The sequence below is a fragment of the Cuculus canorus genome, chromosome 8, assembly GCF_017976375.1.
Source record: "Cuculus canorus isolate bCucCan1 chromosome 8, bCucCan1.pri, whole genome shotgun sequence".
Taxonomy (NCBI): Eukaryota; Metazoa; Chordata; class Aves; order Cuculiformes; family Cuculidae; genus Cuculus; species Cuculus canorus.
The window spans coordinates 14,077,340-14,097,047 of NC_071408.1; the positions used below are offsets into that span (position 1 = coordinate 14,077,340).

At 41.7% G+C, this 19,708-nt stretch overlaps 1 protein-coding gene across 4 annotated transcripts in view; it reads left to right on the forward strand.

Moving 5' to 3' along the window:
• The window catches only part of PLPPR5 (phospholipid phosphatase related 5), a 110,218-nt gene that overhangs the window by 13,294 nt on the left and 77,216 nt on the right, over nucleotides 1-19,708 (forward strand). For 2 of the 4 annotated variants that reach the window (XM_054072379.1, XM_009563518.2), the window contains exon 1: nucleotides 8,868-9,156. In XM_054072379.1, the coding sequence (XP_053928354.1) occupies nucleotides 8,926-9,156 (231 nt within the window). In that variant the 5' untranslated portion in view covers nucleotides 8,868-8,925. Of the gene's footprint in view, nucleotides 1-8,591; nucleotides 8,819-8,867; nucleotides 9,157-19,708 lie in introns of those variants that run through there. The other 2 variants (XM_054072378.1, XM_054072376.1) reach the window with 2 other exon arrangements.

Sequence of the window (19,708 nt, forward strand, 5' to 3'; positions counted from 1 at the left end):
AAGCACTCTCACAGAAGTTAATTTAGCAAGATTTTGAAAGCTTTGGTTATTAATAATTCATGGTACCAATGATAGCAAGCTACCACAAATGATTTTCAAAAACTGATTTATTTATGATTGTGCTGTTACTCCGGTACTGTTACCTTTCCAGCTGCTCCTTGTAGTCCAGGATTCACTTCTCCTGCACAGCAGCAAAGGCTGTTACCATGTCTCTCAAAAGTGACTTTCCAACTGTTTATCTCCTTCCTTGCTGCCTTTCTGAGATTCCTGCTAATGCTTGACAGTATACTTTTTGTCTGAAAAGTAATTATGATGGGAAATTATGAGAAATGGTGACCAAGTCAAAGGGGTGGCCTTTCAGATTATTTTTTAAGGACCAATCCTGTGCCAGGTCTTTTGTAGCACCTTAATGGAGCGTGTAGGTGTACGTGTAGGTGTAGGTGTAGGTGTAGGTGTAGGTGTAGGTACAGGTACAGGTACAGGTACAGGTACAGGTATAGGACAGTCCCTTTAGGAAGGGGAAATCAAAGGATGTCTTTGTTGCTACCATGTAGGTAAGCAGATGGGCAGTTTCACTTTGTACCAATTCACCAATTTAGAGGAAACACAATTTTATTTTTAGATCTGAATTACAATAATCAAGTGAGTTAAAACAATTGCAGTAAATCAGCATTAGAATGGATTGTAATCATTAAGACTAAAGGTTGCAAATCTATGAGTTAGAGTAAATCAGAAGTAATTCACAGAATCACAATAAAATTTATGTTTGAGGGGCTCTCGGCTGTCCTGTAATCCACCTGTGTTCAAAGCAAGGCTGACTTCAATTTTAGGTCAGGTTCCTCAGACCCTTGTCAGTGAAATTTTGAATATCCTCAAGGATGGAGATACCTTGATAGGAGGAAAGTATCTGAATAGTGATGGATGGAAATGTATAATTCCTGCATTAATTGTTTTGTAGCAATCCTGTCATTCAGAGAAATGCGCTTACTAACAGCAGTATGAGCAGGATTGTCTTTTTCGCTTTTCTCTGGCCTTTGCCTTGTAGCCAAAGGGGTAGTGTGGAAGTGGCATTCTGCAGAAGGTGGAGGCTTCTCAAAAATGCAGAGGCATCTGTCCTGCAGCGGGCATGAACAACGTGGCTTTGTGAAACAAACCAATGTCAGAAATTCCTATGAGGTGTGTCCTCCCTGGCCTGACGACAGTATCATTCAAAGCAGTATCCCAGGGCTGTATGAATGCTTTGTATCTTTGTACTTTGTCTGTTTTGTCAGTAGACTTTAATGTTTTCCTCTCTTGAGTTTTCTGTCTTCACTGCATGCTTGTGAACAAGCTACAAGAGAAAGGGCATTTTTCAGAGAAAGAATGTTTGTGAAAACACGAGTGTAATGTGAATGTCTTGGTGTTGAATGGAAAATTGTGATACTTGTATTTCTTGTAGCTCTGTGGATCATGAATGCTGAGAGCTACAGCAGGGAACAGATGACCTGAGTTCTGGGGGCTATTATGAATTGGATTTTAAATATTTTTAATATATTAAAAGTAATCTTAAGTAATCTAAGAAAAGCATCAATTCTTTTTCTCACTTTCTTGAACAGTTACTTACTAGTAATGAATAGTGTCTGTAATTCTATGGGCTTCTTTTTTTTACCTTTTTATCCATTGAACTACTGGCTAAAGGTATCCCGGACTTGCTCTTTCCATGCTTTTCATCTTAATTTTATGAAGTAATGGATAATATTCAACTTGGGAATGGGATTTCAGGTGTAACGCTAATGAGAAATGTCTGGTATAATTTGTAAGAACATAAGTAGTTCTACCGCACAACCGTGTGTGAGCTTATCCAGCAGAAACTGTTAGCGGTTGTATTGGACTCCTGCCAGGATAAGCTGCATATATTAAATGATAACCAGAGCTGGAAGTATGCAGTGGTTATGGTGCATAATTTATGATATTAGCATATTTGTCTTTGCCTTTTCAGAGAATGTTAGTAAGTCGGTTAAATTAATCTTATGTACAGACTTGTGCTTGAAAGTATCTTTAGAGTCTTGTAAAACTTACCTGCTCATGACACAATTGCTAAGGGCCAAGACTGGTTATGGGAAGAGAGAACTCTGCAAGTTTTTCTATGCAGCTGTCCCTGAATTGCAAAATCCTCAGTCTTGGAAGGAAAACCATACAGTTCTATGAAGAGTCCTGTGCCAACCCGACAGTTTAATTTCTTTTGCACACTTTGAGATGGTTTTACCTCTCCTCTCCACAGTACCTCAGAATATTTTATTACCCAGTCATGGAATTAGCAAAAGATAATGATGGTAAGTGTGCAGAGCTAAAAATTAGTCACACTTCTGTTTAAGTGTGGAATTAAAAAATGAGAGGGTGGATTCATACAGGTAGAGACCAGGCTATAAAACATCAATGCTGCAAGCAGACAGGTGTGATTTTTTCACAAAAGTTTTCCTGCAAATGAATAAGGTCTCTTTCAGTTAAAACAGGAGGTTATCTCATCTCTGATAACTTCAGAGATGTTACTCACAGATCTTTCAAACAGTGTGCTTACGGCATGTATAAAACAACTGTGCACTGCCAGGTTCCAGTTCCTACAGGCAGTGAAGCTTTGGGTGAGACCGTAAGTAACTGCAGAAAGGTGGCTGAATGGGCTGGCCGTTTTCTTCTTTCATGCTTGTGTTTTCAGATTGATGAAAGTTTTATACTGACAATGCAGAATCTTGAGGAGTGGGCCAACATTTATTTGCATCTGCTTAAAGGCTGTACAGAATATTTAGCTGATGAGTTATATTAATTAGTCTCACTATTTTTAATAAAAATGGCGCAAAAGAGAAGGCAAATTACAGCACAGAAAACTGCCATATTCAAATTAGTGAAATTAATTCAGTAATGTATAAAGGGAGTTTTGGGGTTGGTCTGTAAAACCTTCAGGCACTGTACAAATGTCTGAACTAATTTTGGATTATGCACAAACTCTGGCTGTACAGAGCAGGTCTATGGGCTTATTTTTTTTTTCCACTTGACTACTGCACGATGAACAGGCTAGTGCTCTGCTTATGTCAGTTGCCGTTCAGTAATCTGCTGCATCGATATTCCAAGGTAACACTAATTACCTTGGAAAGTGATTTTCTTTCAAGAAAAGAAATTATAAGGATGATGATAATATTCTGGGTGAACGAGATGAGGATGTTTATTCCAAAATCCTGATGTTACTCATATGTTTTTTATTGAACCATTTATGCCAAAAATTGACAAGTTTATAGTCAGTTTGTAGAACATTACGTTTACCGAAAGTGCGTCTACCAATGAAGATAACTTCATAGCTGTGGTTATGATTTTCTGAGTGGTAGGCTTCTTCCTAGGTCTATCTTAGGTCAGATTAAATAATCATTATTTGTATTTCAAACATTGCTGTTTCATTTCACATTGACAAAACTGTGTTCTGTACTTTTTTACTTTGACAGTATAGTGCAGGCTTTAGCTCTCAAGATGTACAGTCCTTAGGTATATGGTGTCCCTCTGACATCCCAAATCCCTCTGACAAATCCAAAAGAACTTGTGTGCAATAATAGTTCTCCTTAATTTGAAGACAGCAAGCAGTTTTAAGACGATTAATTATCTTATTGATGTAAACACTGACTAGGCAACTAATGTGCTGTGACTGCTACTCATTATATCAAAATCAATCATTTCATTGTTGCCTTCTCCTCATCATCATTTGATTCCTTTCCATCTGTTCACTCTTATATATGTGCACAGCATTGTATGAAGTGCCCAAGCTTACTGGGGCAAAACGTTGTCCTCTACGGGAACAGGATCTAGCTCTACATACTAATGCAATACAAATGCAATGTTAATGCTTTGGCAGCTACTAATTTGACTTTTTTTTCTCCCTATGTGTCTCTTAAAAAGTAAAATTCCTGTTTCGGAGCTAGTTTAGCTATGTGCAATTGAAAGTTAAGAGTAAAATTGATCACATCTCACTAGAACATTTAAAGGAAGGGTGCTAGCGTAAGCACCAAAACTTGTTTCATTATTGTTGCAAGTGCTGTCATCGGAAGCTGGTATTTCTTAGCATGGAATGAATGACGCTTTCAGAGGATGGTTCATACTGCACTGATGTAGTAAAGCTTAGACAATTTCTGCAATTGTCATTCTCTGTGAACTACATACTAAGACCACATGAAAAGCTTAGATTTGATGTGTAATTGAATCGTACTGCAAGTGTTCTCGGCGAGCCCCTATTTCTGATTCTATGCTGTGGTCTGACTGCTAGAAAATTATTTTCTCTTGCATTATGAGGGTCCTACAACCATAAATTTTAGCAGTAAATGCCCCAGGCTTTAGTACTCTAAATCACTGCTGGATGGAGCATATCATTAAACATTTCAATTAAACAATTAATATGCCCTTTTCATTATCTCTTAACAATATCTGTCATTAAATGCAGAGGAAGAGACCACAGTATTTCGGTAAAGTAAAGCTTGCATCAAATAACTAAGTATTATACAATGTTCTTCTAAAGTTTGTATGCACGTAAATCCCTCTTCTGCTGTTTGCCAAATTAAGGGGCTTTTCCTAATTTTCTTCCTGAGTAAAGCTAGGAAGTTTCTAAAGATTTTAGTTCATTCTGTCTCTTTCCTGCTGCTGAGCCAATGACACCAAAGCAATATTCTTTTCAGAAAGTTCTGGTTTAGTGTAGTGGCGCGGAGCTCTAACAGGGAAACAGCCTCAGGGTTGTCAGCTGCTGTGACTCTGATAAAGCATGAAAGAGGGAAACAGAAAGGTGGGTTGCTTTATTTCTTTACTGCCTTTGCCATAGCAATGTTTTATAACTAGAAAATACTATAAAAAGTGGTGATGTAAGCACATGAAAGTGAATTGCATTTGGAATAGGAAATACTTTCCTGTAATGAAGGACATGATTTCAAAACAGTGCAGCTCAAGTTTCTCTTCTTCTGCTCTGCTCTACATTGTATCTCTTGAGCTGGTATTTTACTTGAAATTAGGAAGCAAATGAAAAGAACAAGATAAGTCTAACAGGACTATCGGGGGAACTCCTGCTCTTAGATCAGTGGCACTATTCCCAAGATAGTTAGTTTCAAAAACAGTCCATCTGTCATCTGAGTTTCAACTGTCAATTTTACCAATAGCCTTCTGTAACAAAAATTGTTGGTTCTGGGTTTTTTCCTGCCATTCCACTGTCATTGCATATCAATGATATAAATCGGCAGGGAACACTGTGATTGCAGAACACATTTAGCTGGCTGCATTAGTCACTGGGGATTGAGTTCTTGTGCTTCTATTTGTTTGATTTAATGCATTTGCATATTCAACTGTGCAGCCAATAAACATCATGTCCATTGTAATAAAAAGTGTAGCTCTGGTTTTGCTTCATCAGCTAATTGCATATTCATGAAGGCAAGCCGCTGGTGTGCAGGCCATGCCTATAAAATACATCTGCAAGAAAGGGAATTTGTTTAGGACTATTAAAATTAAGCAATATTTGGAATTATTGTCTTTTTGCTTTTGTATGTCTATGAATCTTTTGAAGCTTGGATGTGTCTTTCAAAGGGAAAAAAACTTACATTTTTATATACTTTCATCTTTAAAGTTTTTGCTTTAAAGTTTTTTCATCTGCTCTGTAGTTGAGCCCCTTGCCATTGAAAAACATGACCTGACTACTTCTATCACCTAATGATCTTTAAAAAATGGATTCGCAGAAAGGGAATAATTAATTTTTTTAATTCCTCAGTGAATCATCAAGCTGACAATCAATAAATTTGCCTATACAGCATCATTTTGCAAAAATGAAAACCAGATGCTGATATTTTCACGTCTTAGTTTTTTTTGTCAGTGACCTGAGTTGACTTAGATCACTCTGAGTTGACTAACAATGAAGCTGACGTTAAAACTCTTTGACTTAAGCCCTGTATTCTCTGGTTTGTAACTCTAGTAAATGGCAAGTCATCCTGTAGTACTTAAAGCGTGGACTCTAGATTGGCCAAAAAATACTAGTGAATATTCTATCAAATATATCTATTCCAGCCTGTTGCACACCATGTTTTTAAATGACTGGAAGCCACGTAGTAGAGCTTAAATAGTGTCACTGTTGTAGAGTAAAAGAAAGGCATTGTTGTAGAGTAAAAGAAAGACAAACTCTCTTAATTGTAATGCCTCTTAATAATTTCTCTAAAATCTTATGTGTAATTTAATGACAGCCAATATATACTTCTTAGCATCTGTGTATCAGAAGAAAAGACCAAGCTCTCAGGATACAGATGTATTCTTCTACCACCAGAAATGTTATGCAGTTTAGACTTAACAAGAAAAAGCCAAGGGCATTTCCTACTATTGTTTACGTCTACCTCGTGGTGGGATGCAGAGAAAGAGGAGTCAGATTCTTCACTCCAGGTTCCCAGAGACAGGAGAAGAGGCAGCAGGCCCAGGACAGAACACAGAAAATTCTGGCTTTATATCTTATGTTTTAAATGTCAGTGGTTGGAAACTGGCACAGGTTGTTGAGAGCAGTTGTGGGATCTCCATCCTTAGAGATACTTGGCATTTGACTGGACTGAGCAATGTGATCTAATGAGACCTGTCTTGAGCAGGTGGTTGGACTATGTGGCCTATGGAGAGTCTTTCCAAAATCTACAATCCAAAGTCCTTCAGAGATTTTGATAGAAGCTTCAGAAAAGTTCTGTAAAACCAGGACTTTTAATGTGCTCTGACTCCTATATGCAATAACTCCATTGGTATATCTATAAATAGGAGTTGTGTTGCAGTAGCAAAATGCAGGAACATTTTATTAGCCAGGTACTGGAAAAAGGTTGACCTCCTCCAGTGCCAATTTTTGAAATAAAAAAAAAAAATAAAATATGTGACATCAATGTTTCTCTGGGGCATGCACTCAAACAGAGCTGAAGAGCTGAGTCAGGCTAGTGCTCATTGTAGTCCTGCTATTGACTTTGGTCTTTAGATCGAGGTCTTCTACTCTAACAATCGGGCTATTTGTGTGCAGTTCCCGGGATTAAAGTAAGATTTTTATGTGTATGGTAATCGATGTTGGGCTGTGTCAAAGAAACGGGGAAAATAAACTCTGTGCTAGGCAGAATTCACCACAAGATGTCTCATGTCTCACTACACATTTTCCACAGAGGTAGGGTGCTATCCAGCTAAGCCTGGTGAGCACGATGCAAATGGCATGGCTTAGACTCTTCTCAGGAGGATGTTAGGAACACATAAAAATAGACTGGATGTGGAATCCAGGCATGAAGAGTGTGTGCTTCAAGGGATGATTAAAAATATATGCACAGAGACTAACGTCAGAGAATATGAAGAAAATTCTGCAGAAATGGGAGGGAAACAAGCAGTTAAAGCCAAAGTACAACACTAGGAGAATGATTACACACTATAAAACAGGGTGACCAGATCTCATTTGTTATTTCTAACAGCATGTAACAAGTAAGCCCAGTGGAATCTCTGAGGCTAAGGAGCCCCTCTAAAGACTGTTTCTCAGCCATATAACATTTTGGGGCACAGAGGGAGTACCTATAAATTAGTTTTTATCTGTTGGCTTTGGGAATCCAGACCAGAGCCCACACATGGATGAATCTGTCCAAGCACTGGGCACAGCCTGCTCGTCTCAGTGAATGTGTATGTGCTATAAATGTAGCTTTAGGTGGAACGCTTCTGTGTTCGACCTGGGTCAGGGCAATCTGCGGTTTCAATACAGGATGGGGGGTTATATGACTGAGAGCAGCCCTGCAGAGAAGGACTTGGGGGTGCTGGTCAATGAGAAGGTCGACGTGAGCCGGCAATGTGCACTCACAGCCCAGAAGGCCAACCGTGTCCTGGGCTGCTTCAGAAGAAGCGTGGCCAGCAGGGCGAGGGAGGTGATTCTGCCCCTCTGTTCCTCTCTTATGAAACCTCATCTGGAATACTGTGTCCAGTTCTGGAATCCTCAAGATAAGAAGGATATGTAGCTGTTGGAACAGGTCCAGAGGAGGCTGCAAGGATGATCAGAGGGCTGGAGCACCTCCCTTATGAGGACAGGCTGAGAGAGTTGGGGTTGTTAAGGCTGGTGAAGGCTCCAAGGAGACCTTATAGTGACCTTCCAGTACCTGATGGGGGTACAAGTAAGCTGAGGAGGGACTGTTTACAAAGGCCTGTAGTGATAGGACTAGGGGTGATGGCTATAAACTGCAGAGGGGCAGATTTAGACTAGATGTGAGGGGGAATTTCTTCACCATGAGAGTGCTGAGGCACTGGCATGGGTTGCCCTGGGAAGCTGTAGCTGCCCCATCCCTGGAGGTGTTCAAGGCCAGGTTGGATGGGCCTTAGGGCAGCCTGGTCTGTGGGAGGTGTCCATGCTTGTGGCAGGGGAGTTGGAACTGGACGGGCTTTCAGGTCCCTTCCAACCCAAACTATTCTATGATTCTATGATTCCATGATCCTATCAGTGACGTCTCCCTGCACCGGATCCGGCTCTCCTCTTGCTCTGGGATGTCACTTTTGGCGAGGACAGCATCATGCCCAGCCACCCATTTTCTTCTCAGCTGTTGACCGAAAGCTTTAACCGCCGGTTCCCCCGCCATCTCCCCCTGCACAGCCCAGCGCATCTCGCCCCCCAAGCCCGGCAACCGGCAGCGTGTGCCGCTGCGGAGGGCCAGACCCGCGGGCTACCCCGCTCCCCCGCCGCCCCGGGAGCCTCGGGCCGGGCCGGGGCCGCCGCTCCCCGGGCGGGGCGGAGCGGACCCGCCCCCGCCGCGCGCTCCGCCCGCTGCCCGAGCCGGCGCCCGCGCTGGAGCCGGTGCGGAGTGGCGGGCCGGGCCCCCCCTTCCCCCCCCCTCCCCCCTTCCCGCCCGCGGTGGATGCCGCCGGGGAGCGGGGCTGCCGCGGCCGCCGCAGCCCGCCTGCATGCGAGTGCCCTCGCCGCTCACCAGCATGCTTTACTTCCAGATGGTGATCATGGCAGGGACCGTGATGCTGGCTTACTATTTCGAGTACACGGACACCTTCGCGGTCAACGTGCAAGGCTTCTTCTGCTACGAGGGCGCGTACCGAAAGCCCTACCCGGGCCCGGAGGAGCGCAGCGCCGTGCCCCCGGTGCTGCTCTACTCGCTCACCGCGGGCGTGCCCGTGCTGGTGGTAAGCGGCGGCCGGGATGCTGGACGGGGAGCGCCGGGATGCGAGACGGGGTGCTCCCGGGATGGGGAGCGTCGGGATGCGGGACGGGATGCCCTACGGGGCTGGGGGAGCCCCGGGATGCGCCGCCAGGATGCTCCGTGAGGCCGGGGAGCGCCGCGATGCCCGCGGGGCTGGAGGCGGCGGGGATGCGCCCCGGGGAGCGCCGGGATGCCCGCGGGGCTGGAGGCGGCGGGGATGCGCCCCGGGATGCGCCGCGGGATACGCCGCGGGAGCCCGGCGGAGCGGAGCCGCCGCCCCCGGGCTGTCCCCGGCGGGCGGGGATGCCGCCGTGCCCCGCGGGCAGCGCTGCCGGCCCCGGCCCCACGCCTCTGAAGTTTATTTATAGCAGCTCTTTATGTAACTGCCGGTGCCCGTGTCGGCAGCCCCGCTCCGCTCCCGCTGGGCGGATAATCGGTGCTGTTGGGGGACGTGTGTCGGCGGCAGGCGCTGGGCTGCCCGCTTGTTTGTAAGCACTTACTTATATTTCACGGAAGTAATTAGAAAGCCCCTGTCAGGTCATCGTTTTTGGAAGTAAACCCATCTGAGCAAGGAACAGGGAGCAGTTCTGCATGATGGAGTTCTTTCCATTACTGATGGGTTTGCAAACTGAACCTGGGTCTAATTGACTGTGGTCTGCTGTCTGTCACGTTTAAACAAGTGTAGCTAAAATGAGACTTGTTTCATTGATCTTTGGGCTTTTATTTGTTGTCTCTTGTTTGTTTGTTTGTTTGTTTTAAAACAGCGAAGAGGGAAAAGCAGTGACATCTTCCCTTCAAGTTATTGACTGTAGGGTTTGTGCTGTCAGATGACGAGGGTATTAGCGTCATTTAATAATTCCTGACCGTGCTGTGGAGCAAAGACCAAGAGGGAGTGAAATGGGAGTATTTAACCACAGGGCATGGATTACATACAGACTCGCCAGGTGCATGCACAGTTACACATGCAGAAATTCCTTGTAAAGAGTTTATTTCAATTAGCTGTAAGCATTAGAATTAAAAAAATACAGTGAGAGGAGGACTCTTAAGATAATAATTATTAATTTCAGAGATTAATTCCTTTTTAGGGAAACATAAAAAATATGAGAAGAGAAAGCTTCATCAAAGTGATACTGTGGTAATCCCGACACAATTCTCTGTGCCATGAGGTCTCTGATCGTGTTGAACATAAAACCTCATGGTCAGGGTCAGCCTTAGTATTTGAGACTTTGTTCTTTTTTTCTTTGGGATTGAACTACATCATTTGGTAAAATGTGTTACGTAGCCTGTTGGTTTCATTTTCCTCATTATTTTAACATTAATTAGCTGACCTATTTTATTTCCTTGTTTGTTTGCTCTTTTAACCCCCCAATGCTGCTGAGATTTTAAAGGCTTTTTTTTTTCCTTGACGATGTTTTTCTGTTGTTTTCATGTGATGTTTGATTTGCTTTTAATTCTGTTTATTTTGTTGGGCTCAGGAAATCATAAAGATTAAGTCGGATATTCACAATGACCATCTCTTTTTCCTAATATGTGTCAGCAAAATGGATTGGTAGTTTCCATTCACTTCCTGGGTGCTATATGATTACGTCAGAGAAATCACCATGACATTTTGGGTTGGCAGTCTTGTCATTAGCCTTGATAAAAAGCTAATAATGGAATGTAATGATATTTAACTGTGCTTCCTCTCCCAGTAACCAGTTTCTTGAGCAAATGACATGTATTGGAAAGTCAGGGCATGGAAGACCACATTGCAGTGCCTGTGCTGTACTATTTTTTTTTAAATTTTATTTTATTAAATGGAGGATTCAGCCTTTGGGAATCTCATGACTTCAACAGCATTTTATCTAATCATTAACATTATTAAATAAAGGAAACATTTTCAGGCTTCAGAGAGAATTCTCTTCTGAGTCTCCTTGACCAGTCCTCCTGGATTTAGTGTTTAGATGGGATCGCTCTTGCTCAGTTGTGCAGGATATGGACGTTGCCTTTGCTTGTTCTTTTCATCAAAAGAAGTGGTGAATATAATATTTCTTCACAACAGCTTTTAGCAGTAGTTGAACTTCCTTCCCGAGATTTCAGAGATGAATTAGATTCTCTTCTATTTCATTTGTTTCTTGTCTGTGACAGTTCAAACGTAGATGTTCTGTGTAATTTTGGTTTTTTTCTATAAATGTAATACAAAAAATAATCATGCAACAAAGCCATATTTCTGCCTGTAAAGATACAAATGAGGACCAGTGAAGGAAATAGATTTCTATGAATGAAATTGTACTTTTTTTTTTTCCAAAATCACTGTTGCCATGGAAGTAGTTAATTAAATACTATGATGTGTGAGAGTTTTAAAAAAATCTTCCCCTCCCCTCCCCCCACCTCCCCTTTTTCCTTTTTGTTCTTTTAATGTGTGGGGTAAATGCTGTTTCTGGAATTTTGAGATAGAACAACAAAGAGTGTTTACCTTGATGCTCAGGATAATTGGTATTTTTGAGGGGTTGGAGCTTATTGAATTGGAATCGTGGAGTGTTTAAAGGTAATTCAGGTTCACTTAATGTGACTCAATCAATGACTCCATTGCATTGAGTTTTAGTGAAGTTGCTCTAAAATCATAGAATAAATGAGGTTTTCCAGGGAGTTCCTTCTTTCCATGTGCCTGCTATTAAAAAACTGAAAAAGTAAAGTATCAGTCCTAAAGCTGCTGTCCCACAGCTGCTCATCCAAAACTCCCATATCAGAGCTGTAGCAGCAGACCTGAGTGTCAAGCCATGTGGTAGAGCTGAGTGTCTGGTCAGCAATGTGCATGTGCTGACATGCAAGTAATGCATCTGGATCCTTTGACAGGGGTGTGCGTACCTGTGAGCACTACGTTGATCTGGGAAGCTTCCCGGTTAGTCTTTAGAATCACGCTGCATCAAAAGAAGTGTGGCAAGGAGGTTGAATGAAGTGATTCTGCCCCTCTGTTTCTCTCTTGTGAGACCTCATATGGAATACTGTGTCCAGTTCTGGAATCCTCAATGTAAGAAGAATATGGAGCTGTTTGAATGGGTCCAGAGAAGGGCTACAAAGATGATCGGAGGCCTGGAGCACCTCCCATACAAGGACAGGCTGAGAGAGTTGGGCTTGTTCAACCTGGAGAAGAGAAGGCTCAGAGATCTTATAGTGACCTTCCAGTACCTGAAGGGGCTACAGGAAAGCTGGAGAGGGGCTAGTTGTAAAGGCTTGTGGTGATGGGACAAGGGGGAGTGGGTATAAAAGAGATGGGCAGATTTAGACTAGATATTAGGAAGAATTTCTTCCCCATGAGAGTGGTGAGACACTGGCACAGGTTGCCCAGGGAAGTTGTGGCTGCCCCATCCCTGGAGGTGTTTAGTGCCAGGTTGGATGGGCCTTGGGCAGCCTGGTCTAGTGGGATGTCCCTGCCCATGGCAGGGGAGTTGGAACTAGATGACCTTTAAGGTCCCTTCCAACCCTAACTATTCTATGATTCTAGTCTATGAAAATACAGCTCTAGTGCAGCATTGCTGCCACATTTCCATTCCTGATTCCTTTTGCTTCTTCATCCGATCTGCCCCCATGCCATCCTAGGACAGATGCAGCTGGCAGTCTGGTCTCAGGTCCTCAGGAGTCTGATCTGGGAAATGGAGTCCTGGGGCAGAAGTGGAGACTGCTTGTGCTCCTGTAATGCTTGACTTGCAGATGCCCTGGCATGGGAAAGGTAAACTGGCTGAAGACAGGGAACGATTGTACTCGCCAGGTGAGACTTACTGGGTTTGTGTAGCCACAGTCTTCTGTCAAGTATTTACAAAGTATTAAACAACTATTTAGTCAGCCCTGAAACAGTCAGGCAGTTGGACCAGGTGATCATTAGGTCCCTTCCAACTGAACTATAGTATTCTACAACATCTCTTTGGTCATGTAGGAGCTAGTAGGAAGTCAAATTGTTGTGCTGTTCACTTCAACAGTAGTTAGCTTGTTGTCCACTAATAGACATATCTGCTTGAAGTCCCTGCAACTTCAGAGAAGTTGTGGATGCTTCCTCCCTGGACATTGTTCAAGGCCAGGTTGGATGTGGATTTGGGCAACCAGATGTAGTGGCAAGTGTCCCTGTCCATGGCATGGGGGGTTGAAATTAGATGGTATTTAAGGTCCCTTCCAGCCCAAACCATTCTATGGTTCATAGGTATAGCAGCAATTGTAGGAAACCTGTAGAGGAATCCAGCAGCCATTCCACAGGATGAGAAGAGCTTCTTCCTTTCCCTTTTTCCAGTTGGTTTCCCAGTTTTTTTACAGGTTCCATGAAATTAAGCAGCATGCATTAGAGCATTGATTTTCTGTGTCCTATGGATTACCTCTAAAGGATGTATGCAGTGTGCCTTATTTGTTAAATCTGTAGTTTCCAGTGAAGAATTTTGAGGGTCTGAATATTCGTGTTTGATTGTTTTGTTTTTATAAAAAGGCTGAATACAACTGCAGCTTAACATAAAATATGTGTTCCATTCTGATATTAATCTTTATTTGGGGAAGGTCTCCTAAGTCATACCTTTAGGTACAGGTAAAGCAGTGCCTTGAGTGAGTAAATGTGTTTGCATAATGAGCACTAGGCAGACTAACAGTAAAACGTTCTACAAAATGTAGATGAGGTTGAAATTGCAATCTGGAGATTCTGTGATAGAAGAATGAGGCTCTCTCGGGGGCAGTGCCCCTGTGGGCTTCCTCCCTTGCATTTGTCTTTGTGGCTCGGGGTTGAAAGAGTACTGTTTGTTCTGCACTCCTGTCCTTTTACTGTCTGTAGCACTGATATCCAGAGATCTCTGGTATGCTGAGGAATTCTCAATATACCCTTTTTTTTTTTCCAAATTTATCTTGAAGTCAAATGTGAAGGTGACAAATAGACTCTTGATTTGAGTCTCTTCAAATATGCAGTAAGCATAGAAGTGCTAGTTGAAAGCTCAATGCTATTTAAGCCATTTCCCAAAGTGCCAGTTCTTGCTCAGTGGGCTGGTTGCCTTTTTAGACTTGTTATGACAGATGTAGCTTCGGAAATATACATCAGTCTAATCCTTTAGCTTCTGGTAGAAATGATTTGTAGAACTGTAAGGCTACTTTCTCATGTTTTCAGTATCTGTGGAGTGATCAGTTCTGCATTAGATCTTAATAATTTTGACCTCTCTAAAATACTACTAACTGCACTCAAGGATTCTTCTAACGAGTCCATACAATAATATGGGTTATTTAAAATGTCAAAACTGTTTCAGCAATGATTGGTGTAAAACTCCATATATTGGACCTAAGACGTATACTGGCTGTCGTATAAAACCCAGGAGGATAACAACACACTTCTATTAAGATTTGTAAACAGTTCTATTATGCAAATAATATTTGGTTTTATTTCCAACTAACAAGCAGGTGATTACAGCACTTATTCATAAAATATACACTGTTCTATTTGCTTAGATGAGTTCCTAGCATATTCATATTTTCTCTGTAAACCAATTAAAGACTAATTTGTTTTAGGATAATCCTCTTAATGTCATCATTGAAAAAATATCTGCCATTCAGATATGAAGGATTATATTCTATTTTTTTTTTAGTAGAATGGATGAATCTTTAAATAGGCACATCCCAAACAAGGAATGGATGGGGCATTCTGCTTTCAGCCTAGCTTTAATCAGTAACTTTTGCCTTTCTGGTCATTTCAGGAAGGAATTTTGAACCCTGGCAAAAAAAAAGACTGTAAAGTGAGAGATACAGTGTCATTGTTTGTGTATTGAATTTATTGTACCCTGATGCTTTAAGAAAAGCCATGATCATTCGATGAATAACGAGCAAGAGAAGCTACATTTTGAAGAATCAGCACAGATTTCACAGGCTCTGTCTTTTTCAGTGTCTCTGCTGTTCTCTCATAGTTCCAGGTCTGAGCAGCTCAAGAGTAGTTGAAGGATATGCAAAGACCTGAAGGAGATGCACCACTTGTTTCCAGCACAGAGATCTAGCTGATGTGATTGAGCATGCTCCTATCTCACTCTTCCTTTTTGAACCTGCTAGTCCCTATTTTCCTTCTGGCACCTGTGATTGTGTGCGCTGTGGCATCAGGGAGTGATCAGATTTTATCAGACTGAGTTTTCAAAATGCTTTTGTCAGAGTAGCTTTCAGCTAACCTGAAGTTTACTGAAGCTACGCGTATTCTACTCTGATACGACTTAGTGCTGTACATGAAAAAGGGTGCTGGTTTGTGATCTATTTTTGGGACATCAAAATAGTCTCTTACCTGTTTGTTATAACCTGAGGAAAAACACAGTTCAATTTAAGTTCTGAAAGAGAATTATTTCTGGAAATGTTCTCAGTGAATTTGCGGTGCCAGGAATCTGTACATTTGCCTCATACCCGAGAACTCTAGATGCATTTCATTCCTGACCTCAGTCAGAAAAAAGCTCTATCTTCACAAATGTTTCTTCCATCTGGTTTAGGCTGATTATTTTTCGACTTCATGGCTGGTACCCAGTCACTTGAGCTTCTATAGACACTTTGATACTATTGGAAAAAAATAAAGCGCAGGGACAGAATGAAACAGATTTTTCTCCTGCTTTGCTACTAGAAGTGGCCTCCCTGCATCCTGAAGGAGACTAAGATGTTTTGACACTTCTGCCAGAAAGAAATCAAGGAAACTTGATAAATAATGTAAGGATGCACAGTTGCCAGCAGCACTGTGTTACAGGGCAAAAAAATTCTAAGAATATGTAGTGAGGTATTCAAGTGTTCATTTTTATGCACATCTTCTAGAACAAGTTAGAGGAATTGCCCAGCAAAGTGTTTGGTCTGTCCTGATGCTCTTATTTTGGGGAGCAGTAAGCTTTTTTCCTAGTTAGGTAGCTGCAATATTTGAGCATCTCCCATTGCAGTTTTTTGAAATTACAATGGTAATGCAACAGAAGATTAGAATTGTATATCCAGACTTGTATGAATTGGGTTGACTAAACTTTGCCTCTGAAATCAAATGGAATGGTTTTACTTATGTGAGACACTCTAGCTTCTTGATATGTGACCTATTTCAATAATCCTGGAATATCTTTGATTAGCTAAAACTTATTTATGTGTCCTTTTGTTGGCGTGTTTGACAGCTGCTGAGACTATGTGAAGAAGGAATTGTCAGAATACTTTTACTTTGTGATCATGTTATTCTCGAAGGGCCCACTTGGCCTTTGTCTTCACAGTTCTGTTTCAACCTGTGTGCACAGCTGAAATTCTTTTCCTTGATAGTTTTCCTCTTTCATTCTCACATGAGGAGGGAAGAGAAAAAAGACATAAAACTAGCTGCTGTTTTTTGGCTTTTTTTATGCGCAAGTGCAGGGCACTTCAGAAAGCAACTCTTTTTGGAATGGGGGAATGCCAGCATGGCATGTTGAAGTTAAGGGACAATTTATGTTATGCTCTTCCTTTGTGAGGGGAGGCATTGCAACTTTACTTAAGAAGGAAAAATAAATCACACTGTTAAGATCTGCAGTAACTTCGTGTACCAGATGTCAGTATTGGTCTGTTGGGACACATAGCAAGACAAATACATGGTTTGATAGTCTGATGCTGTTTTTATCCCAGCATAAAACCACTAAACCAACAGAGCTGTAACCAGGAGAAACAGCAAAGGATTCAGAACTGTTGTGGGTTTCTTTGGGAAGTGTTCTTTATCTGTTTGTCTTCCTCTTGTGCTGTGATGGCTTATATGAGCAGTGCCTGCAGAGGTTATGTTTGTACTTCTGGTTGAATGTATAATTTCTGCTGTGCTTGCTATACAAGCTATTTACAAACACTCACAATATCGAGGCCATATGCTTCATCCCTTGATGGGCTTTCTGGAAATAAAGTGGCAAGCAGATGTGAACAAAGTGGACAGGGTTCTGTTTGCAACAGCTGAATGCCTACTTGTCCATTAAGCGATGCACTTATGTTTAAGTGAGAAATTGTTAATCCAGCTAATCCTTCATGATTAGGGAATTTGTATGCATTGTTTGTAATCTAAAATATAGGCTTAAAGTAATAATCAGTTTTGCAAACAAATAGTTCTTGCTCTTAGTACATCATACAAGATTGAGGAGATGGATGTGCATGTGATACATAGGAAATGACAGCCAAAGTAAAGTTGTAAATAGCTTTAGCTGTGTTTTTCAGCTGTAACAGCAGTGTGATGTTTAAGAAGCTTTACAATGCCCTTGCAGGATCTCTCGGATACATCCAAGTAAGTGATGTCCTGGCTTTAACCACAAATGTTTCTTATTTAGCTGAGGTGTGGTACCTCATATGTGGTTGCAATTAGAAAGCCTAGCTGAGGTGGATGTATCGCTTCTCCAGCACTAAGAAAACATTTACATGTAACATGCTGTTTTAATGAGGAATATCTATTGTAAACATACTATTCCTTAATATTCACACATAATACAGTGAACGTGGTATTGGAGAGGGACTAGGAAAGCAAAAATTATAGCACTTGCTATCAGTGATCAGCAACTTGGCTTTGCAAAGATCACTTCTGTTCACCTGCACATGGGAATATATTTATTTTCAGTGTAAAGTCCTAAGAAATCTGCTGTAGAAAAACTACCGTGTATTAACTTTTATTTTTCTATCTACTCTTGAACTAATAAATTGCTCAATACCGCTTCAAAATTGTCTCTTAATCCTGAATGCCATTTCCTAGGGTATGAGATACCATAGAGAAAAACCCCTCTGATTATACTGAGTGAAAACTCAGTTGGCTGTGGATTCCACTTCTGCTTACCATTCTGGACAACACACACTGTTACCTGTAATTTTGCTTGTATTGTATAAATGTATCTTAATAATCCATTGTATAATTATCATACATTATGTATTTGTATGAAAATTTCATTAGCCTTCTATAGTTACTAATGTACCACCAATTTTAAATGTGATATAGCTATGTTTTAAGGGCCCTCTTCTTTGCAAACAATATTTTTCCTTCTCTGTAGATATTACTTCTTGTCTTTCACTCATGCGGTATTCAGGAGTATGTATGAAAGCATTCATTCCTAAACCAGAGGGTTTTTTTTCTAAATAATAATAATTTTTTAAAAGCTATCAAGAACAGAAGTCAGCTCAACAGTATCCTGCTGTTCTCATTCTTTTTCCTTTCTCTACATAACACTTTGAAACACCCATTGTTTTATGTAGGTTTCATGCTGTCTGTAAAAGGCGTGAGTCATCCTTTTTTTTGTCATTCAAACTCTAAATAATATTATGAGGACTTTCTTCCGTCAGTTTGTGGTTTGCCTCTTTGTAAATCAAGTATTAAATATTAGAATCAGTAAGTGGAACTCAGCTTCCTGGTATAGTTATTTTGGGTAGTAACAGGGATTTCTGTGACCTGTCCATCGTAATTTAGGGCTCAGACATGACTGAATTAATTCCGCTTAATGATTTGTTAATCACGGGTCAGCTGAGCTGCAGTGACCAACCATGTGAAACTTGCAGCCTGTGGGAGCACGAGGTGAAGCACCTGCTTTAATTAAGACTTAGGCCAGTACATGTTACCTTTTTGGATTTTCCAGATTGTGTGCACAGACTGTCCATAACACGGCTCTGCTGATGAACAGTCACACTGCTCCTGGCTGATGTCTGAAGTCCGAGCCCCCATTTGCAGAAGCACATGGTTCTGTGCATAAGTTCGTCTCTGCAGAACAGTGTGTGAATATGCTCAAGTTTCAGCGCGTACTTAATCGTAGTTTGATCATACATACATAGCTTGAACTTGGTATCCCGAGCCACTCCACTGACCAGTTTCTATCTCTTCTGTTCCTGTGGGTGATGTCCTTGGACCTGTTGGGATGTGTCTGGGCTCTGTCAGGAGGCCAGGCTTGAGGCTGCTGCCATTGTGCTTTCAGACTGCACAGACCCAAGAAGCCTGAGGGAAGAATGAGGGGCTTGTGCTGTGTTGTACTGTAGGCCACAAGCATGCTTGTATGGATGGTGGTGAGGACAGTCCATCTATTACAGTGGTCCTCTTTGCCCTCTTTGCCCAGTGCTCACGCTTGACTGAAGTCAGCACTTTAGTCAGTCACGGGAACTCTATCCAGAGCATTTAGCAACAGCACATGAGATTTGTAGGCAGACTGACCTTGGGGTATGTAGGAGTTCATGAACATCTGCAACTGGGAGAATGAATGTACAGAGCTGAGTTGTGAGCTCTATCAGGCTTTGCCTTAGCATAGGGCTCTGGCCACCCAAGCAGGATGTACATTTAGCCTTTACTGCTTAGCTGTCCTCTAGTTAACTGTGAAACTAGGCTTCACTGTAAAGCACCAGGAGATTTGTGCATGAAAATAATTATACAAGAGCTAGGTATGTACTAATTGTTAATTAATTATCTTGGTCGTACTGGGATTCACACCCTCTTGTGCTACTTGAAATACCAAGGCTTTCATGAGATGGAATAGTGTATGTGAATGAGTGTGGTGCTGGTAGAATTTTTTTATGCAACCACATTAATTTTAAGCATCGGCATTGCAGTATTAGTATTGCTTTTGTTTGTG